The sequence below is a fragment of the Lissotriton vulgaris genome, chromosome 9 (genome assembly GCF_964263255.1).
Source record: "Lissotriton vulgaris chromosome 9, aLisVul1.2, whole genome shotgun sequence".
Lineage (NCBI taxonomy): Eukaryota > Metazoa > Chordata > Amphibia > Caudata > Salamandridae > Lissotriton > Lissotriton vulgaris.
In genome coordinates, this window is record NC_141697.1 from 61,522,894 (window position 1) to 61,549,336 (window position 26,443).

At 48.8% G+C, this 26,443-nt stretch overlaps 1 protein-coding gene across 2 annotated transcripts in view; it reads right to left on the minus strand.

The window, feature by feature from the left end:
* ARHGAP11A (Rho GTPase activating protein 11A) overlaps positions 1-26,443 on the minus strand; it is a 111,167-nt gene that overhangs the window by 41,957 nt on the left and 42,767 nt on the right. For both annotated transcript variants that reach the window (XM_086937028.1, XM_086937027.1), the window contains one exon: positions 24,071-24,241. In XM_086937028.1, the coding sequence (XP_086793154.1) occupies positions 24,071-24,241 (171 nt within the window). The remainder of the gene's footprint in view (positions 1-24,070; positions 24,242-26,443) is intronic.

Genomic DNA, 26,443 nt, shown 5'->3' on the forward strand with positions numbered 1-26,443 from the left:
GGGTGCTGGTGTTGCGGTCGTGGCCAATGTAAAGCCACTTAACATGCCTTGTGGACATCTGCAAATTCACTGGTGCCCTAGAACCTACTGGAAGTCCCGTTTTGGAAGCATAGTTATCATATGGCTTGAGTTCACAGTGTTGCTGTGCATTGGTCAGCAGGTTTGCAGCAGCACACTGAGCAGTTTCTCAATCCAGGGCAATGTATGCCTCCATGATTCTATCCTCCTTCGTTAAGAGCAGAGAGCGCTTTGCTTTCTAAAAGCTAAGTTATCAGGATTGTGGTAATAAATGACACTACACAGATATTGTATGTAGTGTTTGATCTGTAAAGCACACTAATCATCCGAAAGGGTATCTATGAATGGAAAGGGGCGACCACTCGGTCCCCCCGATCGTATGGTCGGGTGCCCCGATCCCCCCGGAAACCATTTTGGGCGGTGGGCGTGTCTCGGCTGGTATGCCCGAAGTGGCGTAGCCGTGCGTGCCTTTTCCCGCCCAAGAGGGGTTGTCCTAGACACCTACACCGTTGGACACGCCCCGTAGGCGGTTGGAGGAGGGTCCACGCCCTCCTGAGGAAGAATAAAAGGAGCAACAATCCAAGGAAGCATCCTCTTGTTCCCGTGCTTGGAAGCTGCACCCACTCGTTGCACGTGAGCCCGAGACGGAACAAGGAGCCAATTTTGAGAACGTGTAATTTTTGTGTTTCTCTTTCAGTGAGTCCGAAGCTTTGGATCCAGGACCTCGAATCGAATATCCGCGAACGATGCCTGGCAAGAAGGTCGGAAAGAAGGTTGGGACCGAACAAATGCTTCGCATGCTGGTGAAGGACATGGCGAACATGAAGAAGCAGATGGCGGCAATGAATGGCACGGGTAGACCGAAGAAAGTCATCGGACCAGCATTGCCGGGAGTAGTCCCTGCCGGGAGAGGTAAAAGGGCCAGGAATAGGGCGGCAGGAGGGGAGGCCCCGGTGCCAGAGTCCCCTCCAGCGAGCCCGGTCAGTCCGGTGGAGGCCCCAGTTCCGATCCCGAACGCGGGACAGCCGATCCCTGTGGTCGTTACACCCGTTAGCGAGGGGGATATGCCTCCCGAACTGGCCGCCCAGTTGGCGACATGGTTGGGCAAGAACAATGAGAGTGGTGGGGCATCAGGGGACACGGCCGAAGAGGCCAGGTTAATAATGAAGCAGTTGCGGCAATCGAGAGATGCTGCGAAGGCACCTTGTCCTCTTGTTCCCCCGCAGGTTCCCTCGGAAAGGCCGGCGGCGAGCGTTGGAATGGCAGCAACAACAGATACAGCTACCGGTTCGGGTAAGCAGCCGCTGCCAATGGCAGGGATGGGATCGTTACCCTCAAGGAGGGAAAGGGTGGTGCAGCATATCCCGATGGATGTGAAAGAAAGGATCTGGGCTGATAAATATGTGAATATGTTTTCTTTGTTGACCGATCACTACGAGATAGAGCACGTTAAAAATCAGAAGGAGTTGTTACATCAGAGTGTATGGCGTGCAAAAATGGCGGGTTTCAGAGTAGATGAAACGATCTCTAATTGGGCCAGGGCCTTTGGAATGTTCACTGCAATCATGGGGGAACGTAGGCCTGAACTGTTGTCGGAATTAGCCTGTTATCAAACACGTATTATGGAATTTTATGAATCATACGAAGGCAATCAATGGATGTGTTATGATAACATATTTCGTAAGGCCAAGGAGCACGACTCATTCCTGACGTGGGATTGTTTCAACTCCATTTCATGGCAGAAGCAGGGTATGCCGAGCACGGCGAAGTCGTCTTCTTTTGGCGGGAATGGGACAGAGCCTTCCCGCCATTATTCGGCGGCGCCCTTTCGGGCAGGCGCCAACGGGGATCAGCACACAAAGAATAATGGGAACTCAGGTACAAAAGGGGTCTGTTGGAGCTTTAACAGAGGCAAATGCACTAGGCCACAAGGGACATGCAAGTTCAGGCATGAGTGTGCGGGGTGCGGACAGTCTTCACACCCCGAGAGTTTGTGCAGAGCCAAGAATGGTGAGACAGGAGGTAGAGGAGGAGCCAAACAGGTCTAACATCGACCGAGGGGCACCCTTACCTACTCCCGTTGACAATGTAAAGCCACTTAACATGCCTTGTCTGAACGAATACCCTGATCATGTCTCCGCTGGGGTGTTGCGAGATGGTTTCTCATATGGTTTCCACATCCCGGCGGGGGATTTTCGGGGGGAAGCAGTGTAAAAATCAACGATCTGTCCAACAAAATACGGCGGTGGTACAGGCAAAGATTGCAAAGGAGGTGACCCGAGGTCGGGTTGCGGGACCGTATGTGAATCCGCCTGTTAATTTTGTTTGTTCACCGTTGGGAGTAGTCCCCAAGAAGGACCCAGGTGAGTTTCGATTAATCCATAATTTGTCGGCTCCTAGGGGTCTTTCAGTGAACGATGCGATTGACCCGGGAGTTTGTTCGGTGCGGTACGCATCCTTTGATAAGGCCGTCGCCATGTTGAATCGCCTGGGACCCGGGGCGCTGATGGCTAAATCAGATATCGAGTCAGCGTTCCGGTTTCTCCCGGTACACCCACGCGATCAGCGTCTCTTAGGTTTTGTGTTTCAAGGACGCTACTACATGGATAAATGTATGCCGATGGGTTGCTCCATCTCTTGTGCGTATTTTGAGAAGTTCAGTACTTTTTTGCAGTGGGCGTTTACCAGAGCCACGGGCTTTACGCAGGTTATGCATTACCTTGATGATTTTCTGTTTCTGGGGGCAGCTGGGGACACGGAATGTGCACAGGCTTTGAGGGAATTTTGTAATCTCATGAAACGTTTTGGCGTGCCACTGGCACCAGGCAAGACGGTAGGGCCATCTACTTCACTTGAGTTTCTGGGAATTGAGCTCGATTCTGTAGAGGGGTGCTTCCGTTTGCCCAAGGAGAAGGTAATGAAATTTAAAGCCTCACTTGAAATGTGCCTCGGCGAGAAAAAAGTAACTCTCCATCAGTTGCAGCAAGCTGTGGGTCAGCTTAACTTTGCCCTTAGAGTGATACCGATGGCACGCCCCTTTTCCCGCTCTATCGCACAAGTCATGGTGGGCCTCAAGGAAGGGCACCACCGCACACGACTGTCAGCAGAGGTTCGCCAGGATATGTGCATATGGCTGGCATTTCTGGCGGATTTCAACGGTCGAGTTGTGTGGAACAAACCGCCAGCTTCCTCCGAAGAGCTGGGGTTGTGGACCGACTCGGCAGGGAGTGTGGGCTTTGGCGCCATCTTTGGTAATCAATGGTCGGCACGAACATGGCCGGCGTGGTAGCACGATAGTAGGCTCACAGGTAACATTGGGTTTCTTGAGTTGTTCCCCATTCTGGTGGCATTGAAAACATGGCCAGAAGGGTTTCGTGATCGCAGTGTGGTTTTCTGGTCTGATAATATGACCGTTGTTGAATGTATCAATAATCAGGCAGCACGCTGCAAATGGATTTTGAGATTGCTGAAAGAAATTGTCCTGCTATGTATGAAACTAAACGTCCACTTTAGGGCAAGACACGTGCCTGGGGAACTGAACCAGGCGGCTGATGCGCTCGCTCGTTCCCACATGCAGGCCTTCCGGGGTTTTCTGCCCTCAGCGGACTAGGTGGCGGCACCATTTCCCGAAGCTCTCTGGTCTCTCGGTGCCCCGGATTACAAAACCTCGTGGGACAGACTCTAGCACCCAGGACAAGGAAGGCATATGAAAGGGCGTTCCGTTCCTATTGGGAATTTTTGGGTTCAGCTAGGGGGGAGCATTGGGGGCAGGAGGAGTATGTCCTGAAATTTCTGGTATCACTACATCAGGCAGGCCGATCACTGGCAACAGCTAATAGGCACAGGGCCACCATTGCCTTCATGGCGCAGGCTCATGGCATCCAGGACCCCACATTGTCCTTTCTCGTAAGGAAGGCTCTGCGTGGGTGGCAACGCCTTGAGGGTCGTAGAGTGGATGTGAGGCACCCGATAGGTCTAGAAAGGTTGTCCCTGTTAATGTCCGTACTCCCTGCGACATGTTCATCTCAATCAGAGACAGTGCTGTTCCGGGCCGCTTTTGCATTAGCATTCCATGGGGCGATGCGGGTAAGCGAACTGGTAGCAAGGAATAAGCAGGATACGGGGGGAGGTCTGTGTCAAGAACACATTCAGATAAGGGGTGACACAATGATAGTCACAATGGCCAGGTCCAAGACCGATCAGGGAGCCATCGGGGACAGTGTGGTAATCCAGCAGATCCAGTGGTCTCCCATGTGCCCGGTAAAATGCGTGAAGGAGTATTTAGCGCAGAGGGCGGCATGGGGGGGGGGAGCTTGCTGAGGCACACCGACGCCACCCCACTGACTAGATTTCAGTTTCAGCGGGTGTTAACAATGACAATCGCGGCAGCGGGCTTGGACCCGAGCGATTTTGGGACCCATTCCTTCCGGATAGGGGCTGCTACAGAGGCTACAGCCAGGGGTCTGAGTGTTGAAAAGGTGAAACAGTTGGGGCGTTGGTCCTCAAATTGTTATAAAAAGTATGTGCGATTGCACATGTTGTGAAGCTAATGTCATGCACTCACGCTTCTTGTCTTCTGTTTGGTTTTCAGTTTCGCGAGCAGGCTTTGCGGGGCGGACTGTGCAGTTGACCCGACACCTGGGGACCAGCGGTCAAAGATCACCGGCTGAGGGAAGAGTGGTGTGGGTCGTTGGCCACTCATACGTGAGGCGCGCCGCGGACGTATTCAAAGCAGGTGACATGATTTACGTGGCTGGGGAATACGGGTACAGGGTGACCTTCCACGGAAGGGGCGGGCTCTGTATTGACCAGTTTCAAGGTTTTATGGAGGGACTGTTAGGGCGGACAAGGTCACCGCCGTCTGTAATCATAGTGCATCTTGGGGGCAATGATTTGGTGACCATTGGTCGACGAGTACTGCTCGAGTTAATCTTATCCTCAGTAAGTTGGTTGGCGAGAATGGTTCCGGGGTGCACGATTGCATGGTCACACATGATTCCTCGGAAGGTGTGGCGGGGGCCCTCTCTGTGTCAGCATTGAATCAATCGGTAAAGAAGGTTAATAACAAACTGGGTAGGTTGTTTCGTACAAGAAATTTGCATTGTGTTCCACATGGATGTATCAGGGGGGGACCATATGTATCTGGAAGACGGGGTCCACTTGTCCCGGGAGGGAAATGTCTTACTCATAAGGTGACTTCATAGCTTGGTTAATAAGTTTGTGTAGCCATGACCTTTAGTAGGAGTTTTGTGGGGGGGTCCGGATAGCCGGTCAACTATCCGGCCTGTGGCGGTAAGGTCATGATCGGTGAGCAGTAATTGGAAGATCCCTAGAGGTGGGGCGCCACCCATTATGGATGGGAGCGCCCGGGGGGAGGCGGCCATTGGCCCCTCACCCGGGGAGGTGGTACCCTCTAAGGATGGGGCCGCCGAAAGGGAAGGCGGTCAAGGCCCCTCCCTGGGGAGGAGGGGCTACGGGCCCCTCCTGGGAATTTCCCGGGGCCAGGACATCCGCGACGGCGGATGTGGTAAGCAGTGTGGGGTGGGAGGGGGGTCTACGCTACCTTCTAGACACCTCACACGAGTCCTCGGACGACCACCAAGATGGCGTCGAGTAAATATGGGGCCCCCGTTAAGACAAGGGAAATTGGAAGTTGGCACCGAGGTACAGTCCTCTGTGCGCCCGCCCCTCACAAGTAAGGGGGGGAGATCTGGTATTAGGGATCTGACACCGGTTACGACCTTGCCGTTGGCCCGTAATGTTAGGATGTACAATTTGAATTTTGAGAAATGCATTTACAGGATGTTTTAGAATCGGCTAGGAGAACCTTTGTATTAGAGATATGTTAAGGTTAGCCAATAAACATCGTAATGTGTAAATGAAAATAGTACATGATATGAAACTGTTATTTTAATGTTTTAATTTTGTTTCATATTTTAATAAATACGGTCGGGAGGGTAACTCCCCCCCGCCTTCCAAAAACTCAAGAATTGTTTCCGTCTTCCCATTCTTGGGGATCGTGTTGGGAGGGGGTGATGGGTATCCCGGCCATATCAATGTCCTCCCATAAATTTTAATACCAAACACTATTTGTCTTCGGTTTCCACTGTAACCGCCTAAAAAGCATGCCTTTCCATACTTTAGGCAGGGAGCTGAATACTTGAAAGGGTAAATTAAACTAAAGCCACAAAAAAGGGAGTTAAGAGCCAGAAAGATTGTAGGGATAATGGACTGTGGGAACAAATACTGGAATTAAATAAATTAAAGTAAATACTTTTAAAAGCACTGGAAAAACAACATCCCAGTGGTTATGAACATAAAAAATATATGGATTTAAAAAAAAGAAAAGTCTGGAAAAGCACTGGAAAAAACCCCACCAGAATTCACAACAAATAGAAACTGAAAACAGGACAGGCTGCAATTAAGATACCCCATTTAAATATCGAAAACTTTGCAAGTCAGGAAAAACCAGAACGAAAAAATCGGAACAATCTGAGCCTACAGCGACCTTGACGCAAATGCAGTCAATCTGCAAGTATAAAGAGCGGTGTGCTGACCTACAAGATGCAAAGAGAACATTAACCTATACTGTTGAAGGGAATAAAAAAAAATGCCTACACTTTCATTACTTTTGAGTGGAACTATGGTCACCCACACGGTGTGTACAGATTTTCACTCCGAGGCCATGCAGGAGCCTCTTTTCAAGGAGAAAAACATGATACCAACAAAGGCAACCTCAGTTCAGAAGATTCAAAGCAAAAGAAGTCCTATGAAGCAAAATCTTGCAAGTCACCATTTGCATAAAGGGCGGAGGTAGAAAACTATTGCAGAAACAGTCTAGTCCAGAGGCATTGCATTCCCTCAAAGACTCATCTTAAGAGTGTTTTCTCAAACAGTAGCCATCGAGATGGCTTGTCCTGGACAGTCTGCTCAGAAACCTTGCCATCTTATACTCCTTGCCATGCTAGATAACTGCTGACAAAATATGCCAATCTGATGCCCACTGCTAAAGCTTTAGATAGACCATGCACAGGAGGCAAAAAAAAAAACGTGCTTTTTCATAGACCTCACTGTAGTGCCGGTCAGAATCCATCAACAATGATAATCGGAGAGCCCTCATATTTCAGACCAAATGGTCCAGAATAAGGGGTCATGTAGCAATTCCAACAAATCAACCCTTTCAGAAACTAAAGGAAGCCTAGGTGCCCAGGCATTCGAGTCATATTTCCTGGCTGCACAGCTCCAATGGTTGTCTCATTGGACAGCTGAGAGGCACCTGGGTGAGACGGTCACCGATGGAGGGAGGCTGCCTTCGCCCGCCATTAGACTACTACCAATACCAGGCTAAGAAGTGGAGAAGCGTGGCTCACCATTAGAGGCGGCAGACCCAGACGCAGAGGTCGGCCCGGGACCAGGGTTCAATTCCAGACGTGGCAGGGAACGGAACCAATGTCAGCGGACTCGATAAATCTCACCTCAGTGCCTCTCTAATCATGGGTCCCACTCTGCAACTCTGGGCAATAGCTTGCTTAATCTCCACAACGGCCCACTCGCTGCCGGGGATGCCTGGCTTCACCTTGGGGATGCCCAATAGGGACCATCTCACAGGGAAAGCCAGGACGGGTTCGCCAGCGGCACACAGCGCCAAGAAACCTTGGGGTGAACGTGCGCTCCACAAATTCATACTAACATAACATAACAGGCTCCAAACCGGATTGCACACACCCGATACAGGTTACTATAGCCCGCAAGTGCATGCTGCAGATCCACAGACTGTCGAAGGGGCAGCAGTTATACTCCCCCTCTGCTCCCCCGGTGGGCTTTCCTCGAAAAGAGGGATACTATACCAAGAGAGACCTGCGGACATGGACGGAAAGTGGAGTGACTGAGGTGGAAGCCTTGTTCCACGAAGGGCAACTGAAGACAAATGACCAACTGGTCGAGTGATACGACCTCCCGCGGGGCCAGTTCCTGACACACAGGCAACTGATAGGCAGGGGCTGAGCTTACTGGGATCTGAGAAGTGGGACCCCCCCCCCCTCCCCCCCCCCTCCATGAGCCCAGTATTGCACACAATACTGCGGATGGGGACGGGCAGGCACCTAGTGACATGGCACTATAAGGCCATACGGAAATTGACTAAAGTTCCCTTGGACAGACTACGCCAAACCTGGGAGGACGACGTAGGCAGAGTCTTCCACGATAAGGAGTGGGTACAAGTGCTAGAATACCCAAAAAAATTCTCTTGCAACTCCCGCTTTAAGAATAAAAAGTACAATGTCCTGCACCGCGCTTATCTTACACCCGAAAAGCTGCATAAATTCTACTCAGACACGGACTTTAAATGCCCCCGCTGTCAGACACTAAGCGCGAACTTCAAACATGTTCTGGGACTGTCCATTCCTACAACCGTACTGGCTTAGAGTACATCACACCTTACAGACTTTAGTCCACCTCCAACACGCTGACACATAGGAGGCAGGTACCCTGGGGATTTATATAAAAAAAACATTTTTTAAAAAGAAGTCGGAGAAATTACAGTGGCGGTTTGCATCCCTAATTTTCCTCCTAGCAAAAATGCATTGGAGGTCCCCTGCGGGACCCCCGGAGGCGGCCTGGATAGGAGCGGTAAATAAGTGGGGAGCAGCAGAAGAGACTCTGAGGGAGGAGGAGGAGGTAAAAGGCACACGCAGGCACCCAATCTCTATGGAATGGGCACATCTCCTCATACAATTTAAGCTTGAGACAACCGTAGAAGAGAGCCTGGAGCTGACACAGCCCCCACCCAGCGATCCCAAGCGAGGCCCCGACCCGCGACCCCACCCCCCCCGACCGCATGAGTAGGGAGGCAGGCACGCGACGAGGGGCGGTTTCTGCTCAAATGATTGTTTACAGACGTCGCAGGTCAGGTTGTGTCCCGTCCACTCCCCCCCGCCCCCCCTGGGCCCTGCACGTCGACCCCCCCCCGCTGTTTAGCAACCAGCCTGCATACAGCCCACATGGGTCGTTTGCCCTCATCCACTGCGCTTCTACCTTCACCCCCCCCTCCATCGTTACCAGCCAAGTTTTAGTCGGCAGTTCAAAGCCAACCTCAGTTACGCAAACATAATCACTTGCACACCTCCACGAGGGTATCTCGCTATCAGAAGGGGCAATAGATTCACTCCGACCCAGCTATCACACCGTGGGAGGGGTCAGGTATACGCAGGTCCGACATGCAGCGATACGATAGCCTTACTACACACTAAGGGGACGCGCTTAGATCCCTTTCCTCATCACACCTGCTACACGCCAGAGACTGGAGTCCATATGCGGTTGTAAAACCGTGATTACTAATTGTGAACACTATTTACGTACATAATGACAGACCTGTGATTTGTTGTATGTCCCGCAAGGGATATTGCTTGAACATGTAAAACCCTAATAAAAAGATTTAAACAAAAAAAAAACACAAAAAAAACAACCCTTTCAGAACCGGAGGACCAAGTCGTACCCTCTTATTTATGTTGAAACTGGTTCCATTGAATATGTAGGTCCCATTTCAGGTACTACAATATCAATCTGGTATTTACACGAGGCCAACAAAGATTCAAAGTACCCATAGCTGATTAAACAGAGCTTTTTTCCCAATACCATGAACACTTTAATACAGGAACCCCTATCTGAAGGAAGAAACACCAGGTTAATACAGGTGTTTAGAACTGTACAAATATAATGGTTTCTGGAGGAGGGGAGGAGGAGGAATGAGAAAAGAGTTTACAAACCAATTTCTTTAAAAAAAGAATAGTTGCAATGGCCAAATTTTCCATCACAAGGGAGGGAGAGGACACTCGTCAGCCAATTACCCAGAAAAATAAATAAACAATTGAAGTTCTTCTCAAATGAACTGCTACTTCTGCCATGACTTTGGTAATAACACTTTGTTCATGAAAGGCCAAAGAAATCACTTTGAAATTGAGTAGGAGATGATCACCTTCTGCATTGCTGAGAAACTTCCAGTGATCATGAAGTATAGCGATGTAGAAGTAGGATCTCAAAGTCTTGGTACATAATCCATTCCTGCTTCTGAAAAGCCAGAATATGACACAAAGTCGATAACTTAAACTTCTCTCAAGAAATCTGTTTAGAAAGGAGATACACAAAATATGCCACAAGCATCAATTTTGGAATTAGAAAGTAGTGCGAACAAAGGACGTTTAATCTCCGAGAAGACACAACCACCTCTATGGCACGCTTCTCTGAGAGCGGGACATTCCATCAAGAAGTTTGCCTACAGCGGGGAAGGCTGTGTAGGTTTAAAAAAATTTTTTAAAAACACTTCTGATTATCTCAAACCAATGGGTCAGATAGTTTCATTCCATTTCAGAAGAAATCCTACTATTCAATCCACAACATGACAAAAATGAATAGCTGGTGAGATCAATTTTGCTAAGGAGTACGAGGAGGATGACAACAATGAATCTTGGGGGCTGCTGCCTTTACCTAATGGTGACCCGTAGAACAAAAGTTTCTGCATGGACTGTGAAATGTTCTTGAATGCAGGGCCAAACCTAGAATTCTAGCAGTGACGGATTAAATCATTTCTTTGAATGGAGTCTTTATATAAGAAGAATTGGGGCTCTCATCCAGGCATGCGTTGACAAGAAAACTGCAAAAAGAACAATTGATGGACAGAGTGGAGAACAAGGTCATAGATTCACCCCAGTACAAAGATCTGGGCCTTAATCCATTGTTATTCTGCTCATCATGCCATTCCAGTTCGAATCCAGCCATAACCAAATCAGTCTTGACCCTGTGCCTTATGGGTACAGTCCAGCCTGAACTGCCAGGTTGGGTCCTCTCTGGACTGGAAACAAGCATCCTAGGACCGGTTTCGGGCTTTCAGTCATCAGCCAGGCTAGCTTGTATCCAGTGTCCAAGTGAGCAAGGGACCCACGCCTGGGCTTACCCGCCCCACTCGGGTGACTAATGGAAATATGACAATTGACTTACAGAATGCAGAACAATGTCCTACATTCACTCCAGCACAGAGATCTGGGCCTAAATCTATGGTTTTTTGCTCAACATGCCAATCCAGTTTGCACCCAGCCAAATGCAAATTAGTCTTGACCTGTGCCTCCGTCCATCACCTCCTTGTGTTTGCTTTGTTCGCCCTAAGTTGGCAGAGTATGCCCAGGCGTGGGTCCCTTGCTCAATTTGCCTCTAGATTCAAGATAGCCTGGCTGATGAGGGGTGTTATCCAGAAACTGGTCCCAGGATGCTTGTTTCCAGTCAAGGGAAGAAGTGGCTTGGCATTTCGGGCTAGACTGTTCCCAGGAGGCACAGGGTCAAGACCGATTTGCAATTAGCCGGGTATACTGGGGTGGCTAAAGAACGATGATTGATTCAACGCAGATCTGTGACGGAGGGTGAGTGTCTGAACATTTTCAGTGCTCCATTAATCATCTCCAGGTTTTTGCTTTGTCACAAGAAAACTGGCAAGATCATGGAACATATAACAGAACCCAGTATCCAGGCAGATCTGTCTTGACGTTGCCATTCCAACCTGCAGCAATACCCTAATATGGCCCATGTGTGTGGTATCGGATGAGTTAAAGTCGGTAAGAGTCTCATTAACTGGAGAAACTCCTCAGTCGCTTGCTAACCTGTAAGAATTTGTGAACAAGAAAGGACTTCTGCATCTGCCCGTAACGGTCTTTATTCAACATCTTGTATGCTTTATTACAGATGCTTTGTCTGCATTGCTGGTTTCTGCAGGTGAAGCAGCAGTCTAAAGTGCACATAACAAAAAAAAAATGTAGAATCCCTGTATCCTGTTATAGATGTCAACGGCATTAGAGAGTGAATCAAACAAATCCTGTATTGTGTTTTAAGACACTTCCTTTGTTAGCTTTAAAATCTGAGGGATTGTCTCCTTCTCTGGACACTCCTGTAACATGAAGTGTGCTTTCCCAAAGGCACTTTTGAAACCAGTGCCAGACTAAGGTGATAATAGCACCACCAACTCAGATACAGGTGCCAAAAGCAGAGCTACAAATGGTTTAGAGGGGCTTCAAAAGCACCTTCAACCCAGTTAAGATTTAATGTTTACTTTTCCATATAGGAACTGGGGCGAACTTACCAGCATCACAGCTGAGCCATTTGGCTCAGATGGTGCTGAAACAGACTTGTTCAGAGCTGGCAAGTGAAACAAAGGAGCAGCCTTAAAGATGTTAGCTGTGCATTCTTAAAGGTCTCAACCAGAGGTGCCAAAATCCCTGGCACAGAGAAGCTCACATATGCAGGGCTGTCAGCAGATCCAGACTAAGTTTTCTTTCTGGGCTGGGAGCAATGCGCTTGTCGGTTATTCCAGAGATTTGGATCCATTCTAAAATCATGATGAATATCTTGATTTTTCCATCATCTAAAGCATATAAAGTTTGGCTTATCTTTTGATCAGTGCCTATGGGTGCAATTTTTGGCACAAGTCTTACAACAATTTGTCATGCTCATTACTCAAGCACCAGATACAAGTGGCACAAGAATCAGTAACAGACAGTCTTCTAAAACTACTGTACGGCTTGAAGCTAGGACTTAAGAGACCTGTGAAAACATTACTAAATGGGTTTGATAAAATGAAATGGTTTAAACACCCATTGAGTAAACAATGGCTCCAGATCCAGTGTCCACTAGAGCCACAGAAACTGAAACAATGTCAGCGTCGCACATGGCGCCTTATAGAGGTCCAACAAGTTCTTATATCAAGGTCTATTTGCAGTAGAGCTGCAAAATGCTGCTGTCAAGTTGCAGATGCTGGAAAAATCATAAAGCAAAAATGTCTGGATCCGGTCTGTCTCAATGGTTCAAGCAAAGAGTCTGCTGAAGTTAACACATTCAAAATAATTGTTTATTAGACTCCGTAAACGCTTTTGCAAAATAGTTTCAAGTTAATATACAATTGAAAAAGCTAGAACATTCCTGGAATATGGTTGTGACTACCAGGAAATTATGGTATTGCCTGTGCTCTTGAAAAGAAGTACCAGGTAAAGGGCATAAAAGTGCGCAGAAGTGGCGATTTGAAGCCGCAGTGTTGATTATTGGGATTCACCACCCACCCCAATTATGCATTTAAGTAAGATTAGATTGCTCTTCCATTGTCGGATTTTGCCGTGGCCCATTGCACTTCATTTGTTTGTACTTGCGGATACCTTCCGCCTCGCTGCTTGCTGCCAGAGCCATCTCGCATCCCGCCTCCCGCCGCACGCCTCCTTTGACTCCTGGAGAGCTGCCGCAGAGTGGAGGGCGGGTCAGGGGCACTACAACCCCCAGCAGGCATAGCGCTCACCGTGCATCATCCACAAGCGCCAGGAGGCGCATTAAAAAGGCGCACACCCTGCAGAGCGGGGGAACTCTTCCATTGTCGGATTTTGCCGTGGCCCATTGCACTTCATTTGTTTGTACTTGCGGATACCTTCCGCCTCGCTGCTTACTGCCAGAGCCATCTCGCATCCCGCCTCCCGCCGCACGCCTCCTTTGACTCCTGGAGAGCTGCCGCAGAGTGGAGGGCGGGTCAGGGGCACTACAACCCCCAGCAGGCATAGCGCCCACCGTGCATCATCCACAAGCGCCAGGAGGCGCATTAAAAAGGCATACACCTCCTCTCGCGGGACGCCGGGCCAAGGGCGGGCCCGTTTCAGCCCGTTCCAGACTGAACCAGGCTGGGCTGGGCTACCCCCCTTGGTTTCTATCGATCAGACGCCGCCTTTTTTCCATAAAAGGTACTGACATTTGTTTACTGACTTTTGACATTTGAGTACTTGGAACCCAGCCTTCTAACCTTTATAATAATTACCAGAGGCTCCAGGAGCAAGACTGCTCTCAAAACTGCTTCGTTTACAGGTCCTATTGACCTGTTCATTTCTAAAACTACTGAGGCTATTAACCAAAACATCTCTATGTTAGAACGTAGGGTATCCCAGGATCTTGCGATCGCCCGGAGATCCTCTATGGGACTCATAGCAGCAGCCTTAACTCCACTCCCATCAGCTTCTCCTATACAGATTCTAATACAGTCTGGTACAACAGCCCAAGTTCATTCCATCCCAAGTGCTGTTGACCTATCAGCTACCAATCTGTCACTGGAGTTGGAATCGACTGGGAATCTCGAGACTACCCCGGACCTTGAGCAGATTTTGCTTGAAGTTCCTGCACAAGACCCTGTGCAAGATCCTGTACAAATAACCCAGCTTAGGGGAGTTAGAGAAGGTGCTGTTCCTAAACAGCCAGAAGCACAAAAAAAGGGGAACACCAGACACCATCACAACACCAATAAAAAGAAAGGGTCTACCGTTTTACCATCTAAGAAAGCCCCGTCTATTAATAACTGTGCACCATCTGTTTTACCTAATCTGGAATGTCCCATATCAGACAACGCTCAAGAGGGTGGCTCCGGCCTGATTGATTGCGATATCTCACAACTTTTCGCCAGATTTAGGGATCTACTAAAACCTCACCAACCCCTGGAACGGAGTATTATGGCAATTGAAAAGCAACTTGCTATACTCACTACCAAATTATCCAATCAGACTAGGGCGGGAACGGTTAATCCCGGGCGGGCCCAGGTAGCGGACAATTCTGGGATTATAAAAGCCAATCCAGTTAGACCGCCCGTTATGTCCAAGGCTCAGGCAAAAACAAAAGAACCTTTAACCCCCCTATTACCAGCTTCAATTGTGTAAATACCAAGTTAAAAACCAAATCCACATCTCAGTCACCTTTATCTAGTCAGCAAACCCCTTCTCTTCCTCCCCCTGTAGTTCCACCAACAGCTGCTAACCCCACCGCAGCTAAGGTGTCTTCACAGCCATCTCAAATTAAACCCTCGGTGCCCCAAAAATCAATTCCTCCCGAGGGCAAGAGGGGGCCTAGATCTAAACGCCCTGTTCATCTGCCACCCGAGGTCTCCCCATTCACGGTAATCCTAACGGGAGAACCCGAACTAGCAGCAGGAACAGATGAACCATCCTGGTCCCTCCTGAATAAAAAATTCTTCAATGGCTCAGTATCAATAGGCCATTACAGCCCCCAAATACCAGTAGAATTTCATCTGTTCGTAGAGTATCATGGGTGGGGGAGAGTACCAAGAGTATTCAGGGGGATTGCGTCATTGTTACTTGTGAAGACGCATCCACTGTGAATCATATTTGCTCGTGGCCAGATTTGGAGAAGAAAGGGGGAATTGACACCCACCGACTCTTTTTTCTACCCTCCGGTGTATAACTATCATCCCCCAATACCACCACCAAATTGGGTTCTACCTCCAGAACAAGTATGGAACTATGGAGGTCCTTGGCTGACCCAAAAGAGTAGGAGCAGGGAATGGGTCCCTCGTTCCTGGTACCCCAACAAAGGCCACTATTTGGGTGAAGGGTGGCAAGGTATTCACACTAACAACAGATTCGACTGTCTTGAGATGGTTGACTGACTTTATGCCTCACCATCCTCAAGCCAGTCTGCCATTAGTCAGACAGGATCTGACGTACCTATGCAACTTGTCCACGATAGTGTTTTGGCAGTATACCCTCCGGATTATGTTCCGCCTAGTGGACATGTGGTCATACGGGAGGATTTTTTACAGGAAGGAAGCCCCGCAGAATTTCTCCCACCTAAAATTAACCCAAGTGATACCCAACTCCCTGGCTGTGGGCCTACAGTCGGGTATCCACGGAAAGGTGTTTCATGTACTAGTATTGAAGCGCGTGTGTCTTCTGATGCCCCCAGAATAGTCGTAGGTGAGAGTATCACTGAGGCTAACCTGACTACACCCCGCGCCTCCCAGTCGGGGCAAGCTGTATACGGTCCCACTGAGTCTATCGGCCTTACCCTTATTTCCTGGAATATTGCCGGTATTGCAGGGACACTAGACACACCCTTCTGGTCCAAGTTCATGGGGGAAGGATTTGATATAATCCTCCTCCAAGAAACCTGGTGCCAAGAACAAATAAATATAGAAGGTTACTCATCTCACTGTCTTAACGCTACTAAATCTAGTTCAGGCAGGGCAAAGGGGGGCCTTTTGTTACTTTTGTCTAATAAGCTGAGTAATTGTGTAGTCAGAAGTAGCTCGATTGTGGGAACCCACAGCCAGGTAGTGAGGGTTGAATGTAGCAAGGGAAATGACTTGGTCCTTGTAAACTTTTACAATAACATCTTTGATGCCTCCAGAGGGAACATCTTATTCCCCCTGGAAAAGGAAATTGTAAGGGTTCTGGGCATCTCCAGTAGAAGGGCAGATGTTCTATGGGCAGGGGATTTTAATCTGCAGCCATGCCAGCTCTCAAAAGGGAATCCCTGCGGCTTTGGAACCGAAACGGTTACTCACTGGGGGAGTGCGGATGAGAGGGAGGATTTCCTTCACTTCCCACATTGCCATTATGGCTCAATCTTAAATAAACTATTAACCAAATTAGACCTACATCTGCTAAGCTGTAATAAAAACAGCTTGAATGTTACTTGTCCTACCTTTACAGGGAGGGATGCTGGGACATTCATAGACCATATTCTGTTCTCCAGTACAGGTGACTTCCTAAATCTGTGTATCAGAGAGGAAAGTCTAAGTGATCACAATAGCATCTGCGTTACCCTTTCGGGACGAGGTGCAACATCAATGACGGGAGAAACATGTTCCACTGAATTAGTACCCATCAGACCAAACGGTCTGAGGATCAGATGGTCTGGAACAAACTCTTTGGCCAAACAGAGAGGTCATAATTAATTGTAAAACAGAAATCAGCTACTGTTTAAATTTTTTTTATCAACCCTGACTTCTTATTGACACAATTTATCAATATTAACATCATTATTGAAGGTATTTTTACCAAGATATCCCCTTCCAATAGAGCTACAAAGCGGGGATGGTTTGATAAACCCTGTGCAATTGCCCTACGGGAACTGAAGAAGGTTCTAGGTAGCAAGCCCCGAGATAGTAATGAGATAAAACAATCAAGGGTCAACTATAAAATGGCAATTTCTAATAGGAAAAAGGTTCTACAAAATGAAGCTTGGGATAAGTTAAAGGAAGCAGTGGAGACCAAAAATAGTAAACTCTATTGGGAAACAATTAATAGCCCCTTTCTAAATACTGATGGTATCCCGGAAATAACTTCATATGTTGCATGCAACGATTGGATTACTCATTTTACTAATATTTTTAATCCAGAAGGGACACCACTAGCTGTATCAGCAACCGAGGCATCTTCCTGGATACCTCTACCCCTGGGAATAACCCTGGACGAGGGTCATGAAGGGCTCTCTAAAAGTAAGGGGGGGGGGGGGGGGGGGAAGGCCCCGGGCCCAGATGGGGTCCCCATTGATCTTTTAAAAGCAGAACCGAATTTGTGGGTTCCTATTTTGGTGAGGACTTTTAACTGTGCGGCAGAAGGCAACATCCCTCCCTCCTGGGGCCAATCAGTTATTATCCCCCTATTCAAAAAAGGTAGTAAATCGGAGGCTTCAAATTATCGTCCATTTCTTTATTGGACGCCTCAGTGAAGGTCATGAGCAGAATCCTGCTCAAAAGGCTAGAATCCTGGGCAACAGATTCGAATATTTTAACAAAAGTGCAATATGGCTTCAGGAAAGGTATGGGCACCCTGGAGCAATATGTTAATTTAGACCTCATTTTTAACAAATATACTGTAGCTAAAAAGGGCAATATTTTCTTATGTTTTGCTGGCCTGAGCAGCGCGTTTGATTTAGTTGATCACGCTATCCTTTGGGAGGTTTTGTTAGAGTCGGGGGCACCGAAGGAAATTGTTCATTTTCTGGCCAGGCTTTACATGAAACTCTCTTGTAAGGTTCGCTATGGTACCCTAGGCGAATGTACGCCGTTCTTCAAAGTTTCAAGGGGAATTCGCCAGGGCTGCGTACTGGCCCCTCTTTTATTTTCCCTTTTTATCAATTGTATTGATCGTAACCTGGTCGCTATCCCAGCAGACTCTCCCCAGATTGGAGGTAAACTTGTCCCAATATTACTATATGCGGATGACGCTGTTCTTTTATCCCGCACTCAGATTGGGTTACAGCGATTAATTGGTAGTTTTATGCTGTTTATTCAAAACAGGAGGCTCCGTGTGAGCAAATCCAAGACTTATGTGATGTTGTGCGGGCAGGCTGCTAATAAACTGAAACATAGCTTTTTCTTGGATAGTGATAGGATGACACACGTTAAATCATTTTGTTATTTGGGAATTACTTTTACTAATGACAGGTCATGGACATCTGAGTTCGACAACATCAGACTGAAAATGTTGCGGACCACAAGTAGTATATTCCGATTTGCATCCAAGCTTGGATCGAGAAGTATTCCAGATATGATCAATATATATATAACATCCGTTGTGTTTCTTCTGCATTGTATGGGGCGGGTGTGTGGGGCCATATTGAAGGCCCCCCGCTCCAAAAAGATGAAAACAAATTTTTAAAGAGACTGTTATGTGTCCCTCCTTCTACCTCTGTACAACTAATCCATGGTGAGGTAGGGATCGAGTTTATCTCTGACCTAGCAGCCGTTCGGCCACTCTTATTGTGGCGTTCTATTTGGGCTAAACCAGAGACTCGATTCACTCAAGAGATTATTCTTGATTGTATAGGATTGGATCACTCATCACGCATACAGTTGTTGAAATACATTCATTTCTGGTATAAAACCTTATTTGAAATTGATGTTCTTCTTGACCCCGAACTGGCAGTCGCAATCCCCAAAATAGAAATTAAACAAACATTTTTAAACTTTAAAAAGAACGAGTGAGATAAGGTGCATGGTAAGCTAGCCACCGTGAAGTTCTACAAGGAATTGAATTTATTTCCGGGGCTTCAAACCTATCTTGCGAATGTGTCCCGTCCCTCCCATCAATTTGTGTTAACCCGAGTCAGACTGGGTATTGTACACCACCTTGTTGCATTCCCAAAACAGAGGCAGTAGAGGACGAGACAGGTGTTTCTGGTGCAGTGTCTCGAAAATTACTGATGTCTTGGGCGTGGGCACCGTCAAGGAGATGCCCAAGTTGGCTGCGCCTCTTACTAGGACATCATGAAACGCCACCAGATCATCAACCGTCGACACCCTAGTGTCCGGCGATCCCGACAAAGTCGGAGAGTAGTCCCTGGTCCCCGAGTACCTTGAGCGAGACCTGTGCCTCCTATGGCGGCGTCTCGACCGCGTGGATGACCTGTTGCGTGATCGCTCCCTCCTTCTGGAGCGAGAGCGCAGCCTCCCGGTCCGTGGGCGCTCCGCAGGTTTCCGTGGAGGAGTCTTCCGTGGCCTATCCTGGGGTCTTGGTTTAGGAGTCCCCTTAGGTGGTGTAGGAAGAGTAGGTAGTGACACCGATCTTGGAGGAGGAACAGGAGGTATCTCCGGCCTAGGGGCAGGCCCATGCGGCGGGAGTGGCTGTCCTGAGGGAGGAAGTGGTGGGAGAGGAGGGTTGACGGGAGGATCCTCCTTAGGTACAGGGGGAGGCGGCGTCTTCAGCCGAGGTGGTGTATGTACCACCGAGTACACCGAGCCCGGTGACTTCTTCGGAGGAGGGGATTGCGAACCAGCCCCTCCAGCAGGTGATCGCCGTCTCCGGTGCCCTCCACCAGACTCGGCGTGACTTCTGGCGCCAGAACACCTTCTGCGCCGCTTCGGGGAGTGGGAACGACTCCGACCTCTTTCTCCTCGACTCTGAACGTCCTGTCGAATGTCGCCTCCGGCGTTGAACGTCGCCTCCGCGATGTCGACCTCTCCTTCCGACGCCGAACGCCGCCTCCGCGACGTCGACCGTTCCACTCGACGACGAGTGTCGACTCCTCCTCGACACCGTCCGCTTTCGATCCCCTCGACGCAGACCCTCTTAGACGGCGACCGGCGGTATCGCTTCGACGACGAGCACAGACGCCTGTGGCTTCTCCTTCGACACCGATAGCTCGCCGCTGACGTCGACGAAGACTCCGTAGACAGTGGTTTCGACGGAGGCCTCACCAGGCTCTTCGACGTCGAATCTTCACGCAGTCTCGACCCGGAGCCCCGGGGAGATAGGGAACACACCGTCGTCATCCCTCTCGACGTAGTCGTCGATGCAATCTATGCCGGAGACTGGGACCGTTTGCTGGTCTTACTGCCTCTGGAGAGCCCCCAGAGGCCTCAGAAGAGGCAGAGGAAACCTTCCCAGCCTGCCCAGACCCACCTGCAGCCTGCAGTCGTCTCTCTTCTAGGCCTTGAAGCCTAATCTTCAGCCTTTCCCTCAGGGTCCTTGCAGAGAGGTTCTGGCATCTGCCAGAACCTCTCTGCACAGTCTTCAGGGACATGTGCTTCAGGGAGACAAATAATGCAGACATCGTGTGGATCAGTCTTGGCCTTCCTCCTTCCACATGCTGGGCATTTGTCGAAAAGAGCAGGCATTTTAGAGCCCTAAAAAGCCTGAAAAAACACACAGGAGAGAAGGAAAAAACCAAGAATATAAATTGCAAACACACTTTATCAAAAAGTGAACTTAAATCCAATAGAAACCCTTGAAAAGGGGAGAGCTCAATGCCAGGGTCCTGCTAGCAGGAGCTGGAAAAAAGAACTGAAAGTAAAAGGGACCTGCTGTGCATTCTGGGATACTGGGAGAACGTTCTGGAGAGTTCTCTTAAAAGGCACAGTATCCTATTTAAGCCACATAATGGCAGCCTATGGGGCTTGTCTGTCCATGCCTTCCTCTCCATCATTACAGAGTCTTTTACTGGTGGAGGCAAGTTTCCCTATGGAGGAAACTGGGCAGGCTGTGTTGTGTGTGGTTTTGTTTGGTGGAATTTCTAGTTGAAGTACTGGCCAGTGTAGCCTGTGGATATAGGCTGCATTATTTGTCTTTAAATTCTCTCAAGTGTCTTTGCAGTTCCTGCATGATTTGACAACTTAAGAGATTATTTTTGATTGCCGGGGTCCACGCACATGGGCGGGACTATTCACTAGAGTATGACTATACACAGAGATCCCCTACTACAGAACCCTATTTCGCTCTTTGTAGTGCCCCTCCCATAGATGTGATGTGTGGGTCGGCATGTGTGTTGGTGCGGAGTCACTTTGAGGTGGGTTGCTCAAAGCTCCTCTTCTTGTTTGTCCTCGTCCATTTGCTCTCCCACGAAAGAACTGGCCCCTGGGCTGGTATTGACCGGTTTGCTGCTGCTGACCTTGCTGCGCTTGGTTGTTTCCCTGGTATTTCTGCTGGAATGTCTGGTGTGACGTTCCTGGCTGGTTTCCTCCGCTTGGCCTCCGTGTCGGGGTGCCCCTTCTCATTCCTCTGAATTGCAAGGCCCCCATAGACCTTGCAGTTTCATTTTCTTTTTTGAGAGGGGCGAGTTTCTCATCCACTGGTGCCCCGAAAAGGGTTTCTCCATTAAAGGGGGTGTTCAGAATGTTATTCTGTACCTCCGGCTTGAAACCTAATATTCTCAGCCACAAATGACTTCTTTCTGTGACCCCGATCATCATGAGCCTGTTGGATCCTGCTGCATCCAAGGCTGATTTTAGGCACAAGTTAGCTAGATTCTTGCCTTCCTCCACCAGGTGTGCTGCTCTTTCTTGGTATTGCTCAGGGAGGTGTTTGAACAGCTGTCCGACCTTGTCCCAGTGTTATAACGTGTGTTTATTGAGTAGGGCATTAGAGTTGGCAATGTGCCAGTGGACTGCTGCATTCCTCTCCATTTTCCTTCCAGTGAGGTCTATTCTCTTACTCTTCTTGACTGGTGGTGGGCCAGAGTTTGTGGGAACGTTGGCTCTTTTTCTGACTGTTGCTGCAATGATGGAGTCAGCCGTGACTGATCCCTGTATGTATGGTGGATCCTTAGAGGAGTGTTTGTACTTCTTCTCTGTCCTAGGTGTAAAAGACCTGCAGTTTGATGGCTCCTTGAATGCTTCCCTTCCCTGGTCCAGGATACTTGGAAGCATGGGGAGGAGTTGACTCCTAGTTTGTGTTGGAAGCATTGTCTTAGAGTAAGCAGGCTTTTGGTTTTTCTTCCTCCAGTTTCACCCCATATGCTGTTGCCGCGTTCCTGATGACCATATTGTAGATGCCAATGTCATCTGGTGGCGAAGGCCTTGAAGGATACGTATCCACAGCCTCATCCGGGCTTTCGGAGTCTAGGTCCTGCCAATCCAGGTCCTGCGCCACAGAGAATGCCGAGCCCAAACTGGTTTGTCGGTATTCCTCGCCTTCTCCCTCATAATAGTATAGGCCCTCTTCCTCTTGGTGTTCTTGGGGCTCTGGAGTTTTCAGCGGCTCTTCGGCGTCGAACTCCTCTTCTTCCTCGACTATGGTCGCCGGCTTCGACGGAATGGTGAACCTTTTCATCCACTTGTCGAATTCTCTTCCTTTGCAGGATGTTATCCATTTCGGCCTCGAGCCCTCTCTTCTTCCTCTCCATCTGGGCGGCCTGTTCGTCGTCAAGTGTTTCGGACGAGCTCTTCAATGTCTAATTTGAAGCTGCCTTCGGGTCCTTTTCTTTCGGCGTCGAGCGTGCCTTTTCGTGGACGTGCTTCGACGACTTAGGCTTTTCTTGTGCTTTCGCCATCTGGGAGTCCTTTTCGAAGGATCCGCTGGGCTGTTTGTCCTTGGATGCAGCTGCGGCAGTCGAACTTTTCGGCGCCAGTGCTCCTTTCGAGGACTTCGACTGTTTTTCGAGAGTCTGTGAGGGCCTTGGGGGTCGATGTATCTCCTACCTCTTGATGTTTTCTTATCGGTCTCTACGACCGTGTAGTCATCTGGTCCCTCGATGATGTTGTCCTCTTCCTCACTGGAGAGGGGCAAGTCCCGAAGAGACGGAGGTTGACCTTGGCCTTGCATGTTGTAGTTGGCTCTCCTCTGTCTTTCTCTCACCCTGAGCGTCTTTGGGGTAAAGACGGAACAGGCAAGCCTTGCTCTCGTGGTCGACTGGTAGGCAGAGGTTGCAAACCAGATGCAGTCCTTCTGTGCGTACTTGTGGTGGCAGAATTTAAAAGGTGTTTCGTCCATTCCTGCGCTCAGGGGGCTCTCTGTGTGCGCATTCTCTGTCGGACGTCGAACTTTTCTGTGTTCTTCCACTTCTTTGTCGTCCCGGCTCAGTGGTCTTGTTATCTCAATGTATTCTCCAATCCTTTTTGGTAGATTTCAGTCTTTTTCTTCTTTTCTCCCAAAAACTCTGGAACCTCTCGGTGACGATCCAGACCCAACGGCAGACAAAAGAATCTGAAGATGGCACCCAAAGGTGGGAGCTTCCGCAGGAAGCGTGCCGACGTCAGAGGAAGGACACCCAACGGTGGGACGTCGACGCCCACCTGGGCTACGGAAAAAAAAACAAAAACTACTATTCCGGACCCAACCACTAGACCGCTGAATAATGCACAGCATAGTGAATCCAGAAAGATTCACGCTGCAAAACTTGGGCTCAGGACCCTTAACAACCAGTATAGCCCTCTGCAGTTCACTATAATATACTCCATTGAAGGAACATTAATATAGAGTAACTGCTTCCATTTCATGGTTTTGAAGAAAGCCCGTCTGCACCTGAATGGAAGGACTACATGGAGGACTGAAACATGTTGACCTATCAAAGGGTTAAATTGTTCTCCTATTTATTTTAATCATCCCCATCATTGAACAGAAATAAAAAGGTGAAAACTGCACCCGAGGGGTATTTTTTATAGCTTACTTGCATCTCGGTATACACTAACAAGACCCCTTTCAGCCTCCTCCATACGACCCTTATCATAGAACTCCTAAGTGAAGACTCCAAGAGCAGAGTTGTAATCCACACACACAAGAGTGAGGAGTCTTATGATGAAGCATGAACCTGGCCAATTGGTGAAGGTTTTAGGCCTATAAAATGGAATTCACCCTCCTATCCCTCCCCAACCCCACTTGCGTAGGAGACCATTGATTCCCTTATTCCCATCCAATTCCTTACCTTGGCAGGGTACTCTTGTAATTTTTCAATTGTATTTAGGGATTTTACCCTTGAGCATTTCCTGAAGCCCCCCCCCCCCCCCTTTGTTTTATTCGTTACTAAAATCACTCACCTGATGCTGGAGAAAAGCCACCACTGAAAAGGCTACTGGGCAGAAGATCAAAGCCCAAGTTATGTTTCAACGACCTCCTTTTCTTGTTGGAAAAGCCCGTACCAGAATCCACTGGGAGTTTGCGCTTTGTGCTTGGAGTAAGGATCACAGGAGTCACCATAGATGAAAAAACTAAACAGAAAAGATAACAGTATGAAGCACATTTGGAAACTGCATTCGCCCTTGGACACAGGTGATTGTAGACAAGAAAGCCAAATGGCGAAGACCAACGTACTGGATGAAAATAATGTTCCTTCTATGCAACCACATATTCCTCACCTTTAGAATATCCTCGGGCGGCAGACTAGATGGAAATAGTTTTGATCCGATCCCTGCCTAGACCCACTATCTTGGGGGGTACTGTTGTGGTATTGCTTCTAAAGGAGAGTAGGAAACTGGGTTTTTGTTGCAGTTGTCCCCACATTGTCTGCCCCCTTTTTAGCTACTAGATGCGGATTTGACCGACAGTGCACTGAGGCCTGCTACCCAGACCTTAGGACCAGTACACCTTCCTTGGAACAAAGTGCTGTCCGATTGTTTCACAATTGGTACAGGACTTTAACACCCCTGTAAGTTCCTAGTAAATGATACCACTGCTACTTAGAGCCTGGGTGCTAAAGAGAGTCCCTGAGGGCTGCAACATATTGTATGTCACCCTAAGGGACCCACAAGAATTCCACACAGACTGCCTTTGCAGAAAGCGTGACATGGTGCAAACCATGTTTGAAAACCTTACATGGCGCACTCCTATGTGCCATGCTAAAGACAAGACATGAGCTATATGCAAGTCACCACTGCATATGCCATGGAGCCCTAAGGCAGAGTGAATCAGAGCATGTGAGGACATATCTTCATGAGCAGATATTCCCCTGTAATTTAGATGGGAGGGAAGCCAACGGTATGTACTGGGCACTTGTCAAAACTAGTTTCTCTACTGCATAATTGCTTCACTGAAACCTATGGTGTTCAGTATCAAACACCTCATATCAATAAGCGCACACTGATTCCAGTGATTGATTTATTAATACATGCACCTTAGAAGGTACTCCCTGAACCCTACCGGTTCTCCAGTGTCCTGGCTTGCTGACTGATCCTTCCAGCCTGCCAGACAAGTTTTGGATCCCCCCAGGAGGTGAGCGATCTGCTCTCAGAGGGCAGAAACAATGCCTGCTCTGGCAGGTGTTTACACCTCCTTCAGCAGGAGGATGGCTAGTAAATTAGCATGTCAAGGCAGGGAGCTTCAAAGAGCTCACTGCCTTTGATGTGTGAGCCTGGCTACCCCCAGACCTGAAGGGTGCCCTGCGCCCCGCACCGAGACCCATTTAGCACCAATGCAGGCAGGGAATGTAGGAGGCTTGTTGCACTGCCAAGCTAGACACACCCTATAGGGTTAGCAGCCTGAAGTCAACACCAAAGTTAGGATTCCACCATCTTGTGTGGTGGAATTAGGAACTCTAGGACAGGGTGATGCCCACTCCGCACAGGAAGTGGTCATCTAGGGGGGGGGTATAGTGACCCCAGGGGTACGTAGCCAATTGGCTACTACTCCTCACTCCACTTCTCGTCCCTAGATTGAGTATTTAGATGGCCCCTTGACACCAAGAAATCAGATTAGACTACTGGGAACTGAAGAGGTAAGGAGGACTGAAGAGAGCAAGATCTACACCCCAAACTGGCGCAATACCCTGCCAAGTTGCCGGCACTTGGGCCACCGCAGGGATCGACTTCACAGAGAGCTGGACACTCTTCCTAAAATCCTGGGAGGACTTCCCAGCACCTCAACAACCAGGAAAGATCTCCCTTGGAGTAGAGTTGCTGCTTCCCTGCACCACAAAGAATCTGCCAGTCCTCAGTGCTGCTAGCCATCGGGCCACCAAACAAGCAGAGTAACAGGAGAATAGGTTTGCGCTCCATGGGTCAGAGCTGTCTCCTTGCCAAGTTTGCAGATGCCAGGACTTCCAGGAGCCAATACACTGGGTACCAGAGCAGTTGCTGTAACTAAGGCTTGTTGGTGGACTAGAGTGGACTCTAACAGCATGAAGCATGAACCTACCGCTGAGGGACGTCAGGATCCACCAGGCCAGCACAAAGAGTGGCCCTGCATCCTCTCTTCACTAGGTCACCAAGACTTGGAGTAAGTCTCGGACATACCACGACCAAATGCCTCAAAGCACTCTTGCACCCTAACCCCACAGCAGGTGTCCGAGGGAAGCAACTGTGCTAACATGGTCCTAAGACAGTCTAAAACGGAACCCACCCTTGGGTTTAGCCAGCCTGCCCCCTCCCTCCCCCAGTCGCAGTCTATAGGCTCGTTCTGCAGGAACGTTTTTCTTT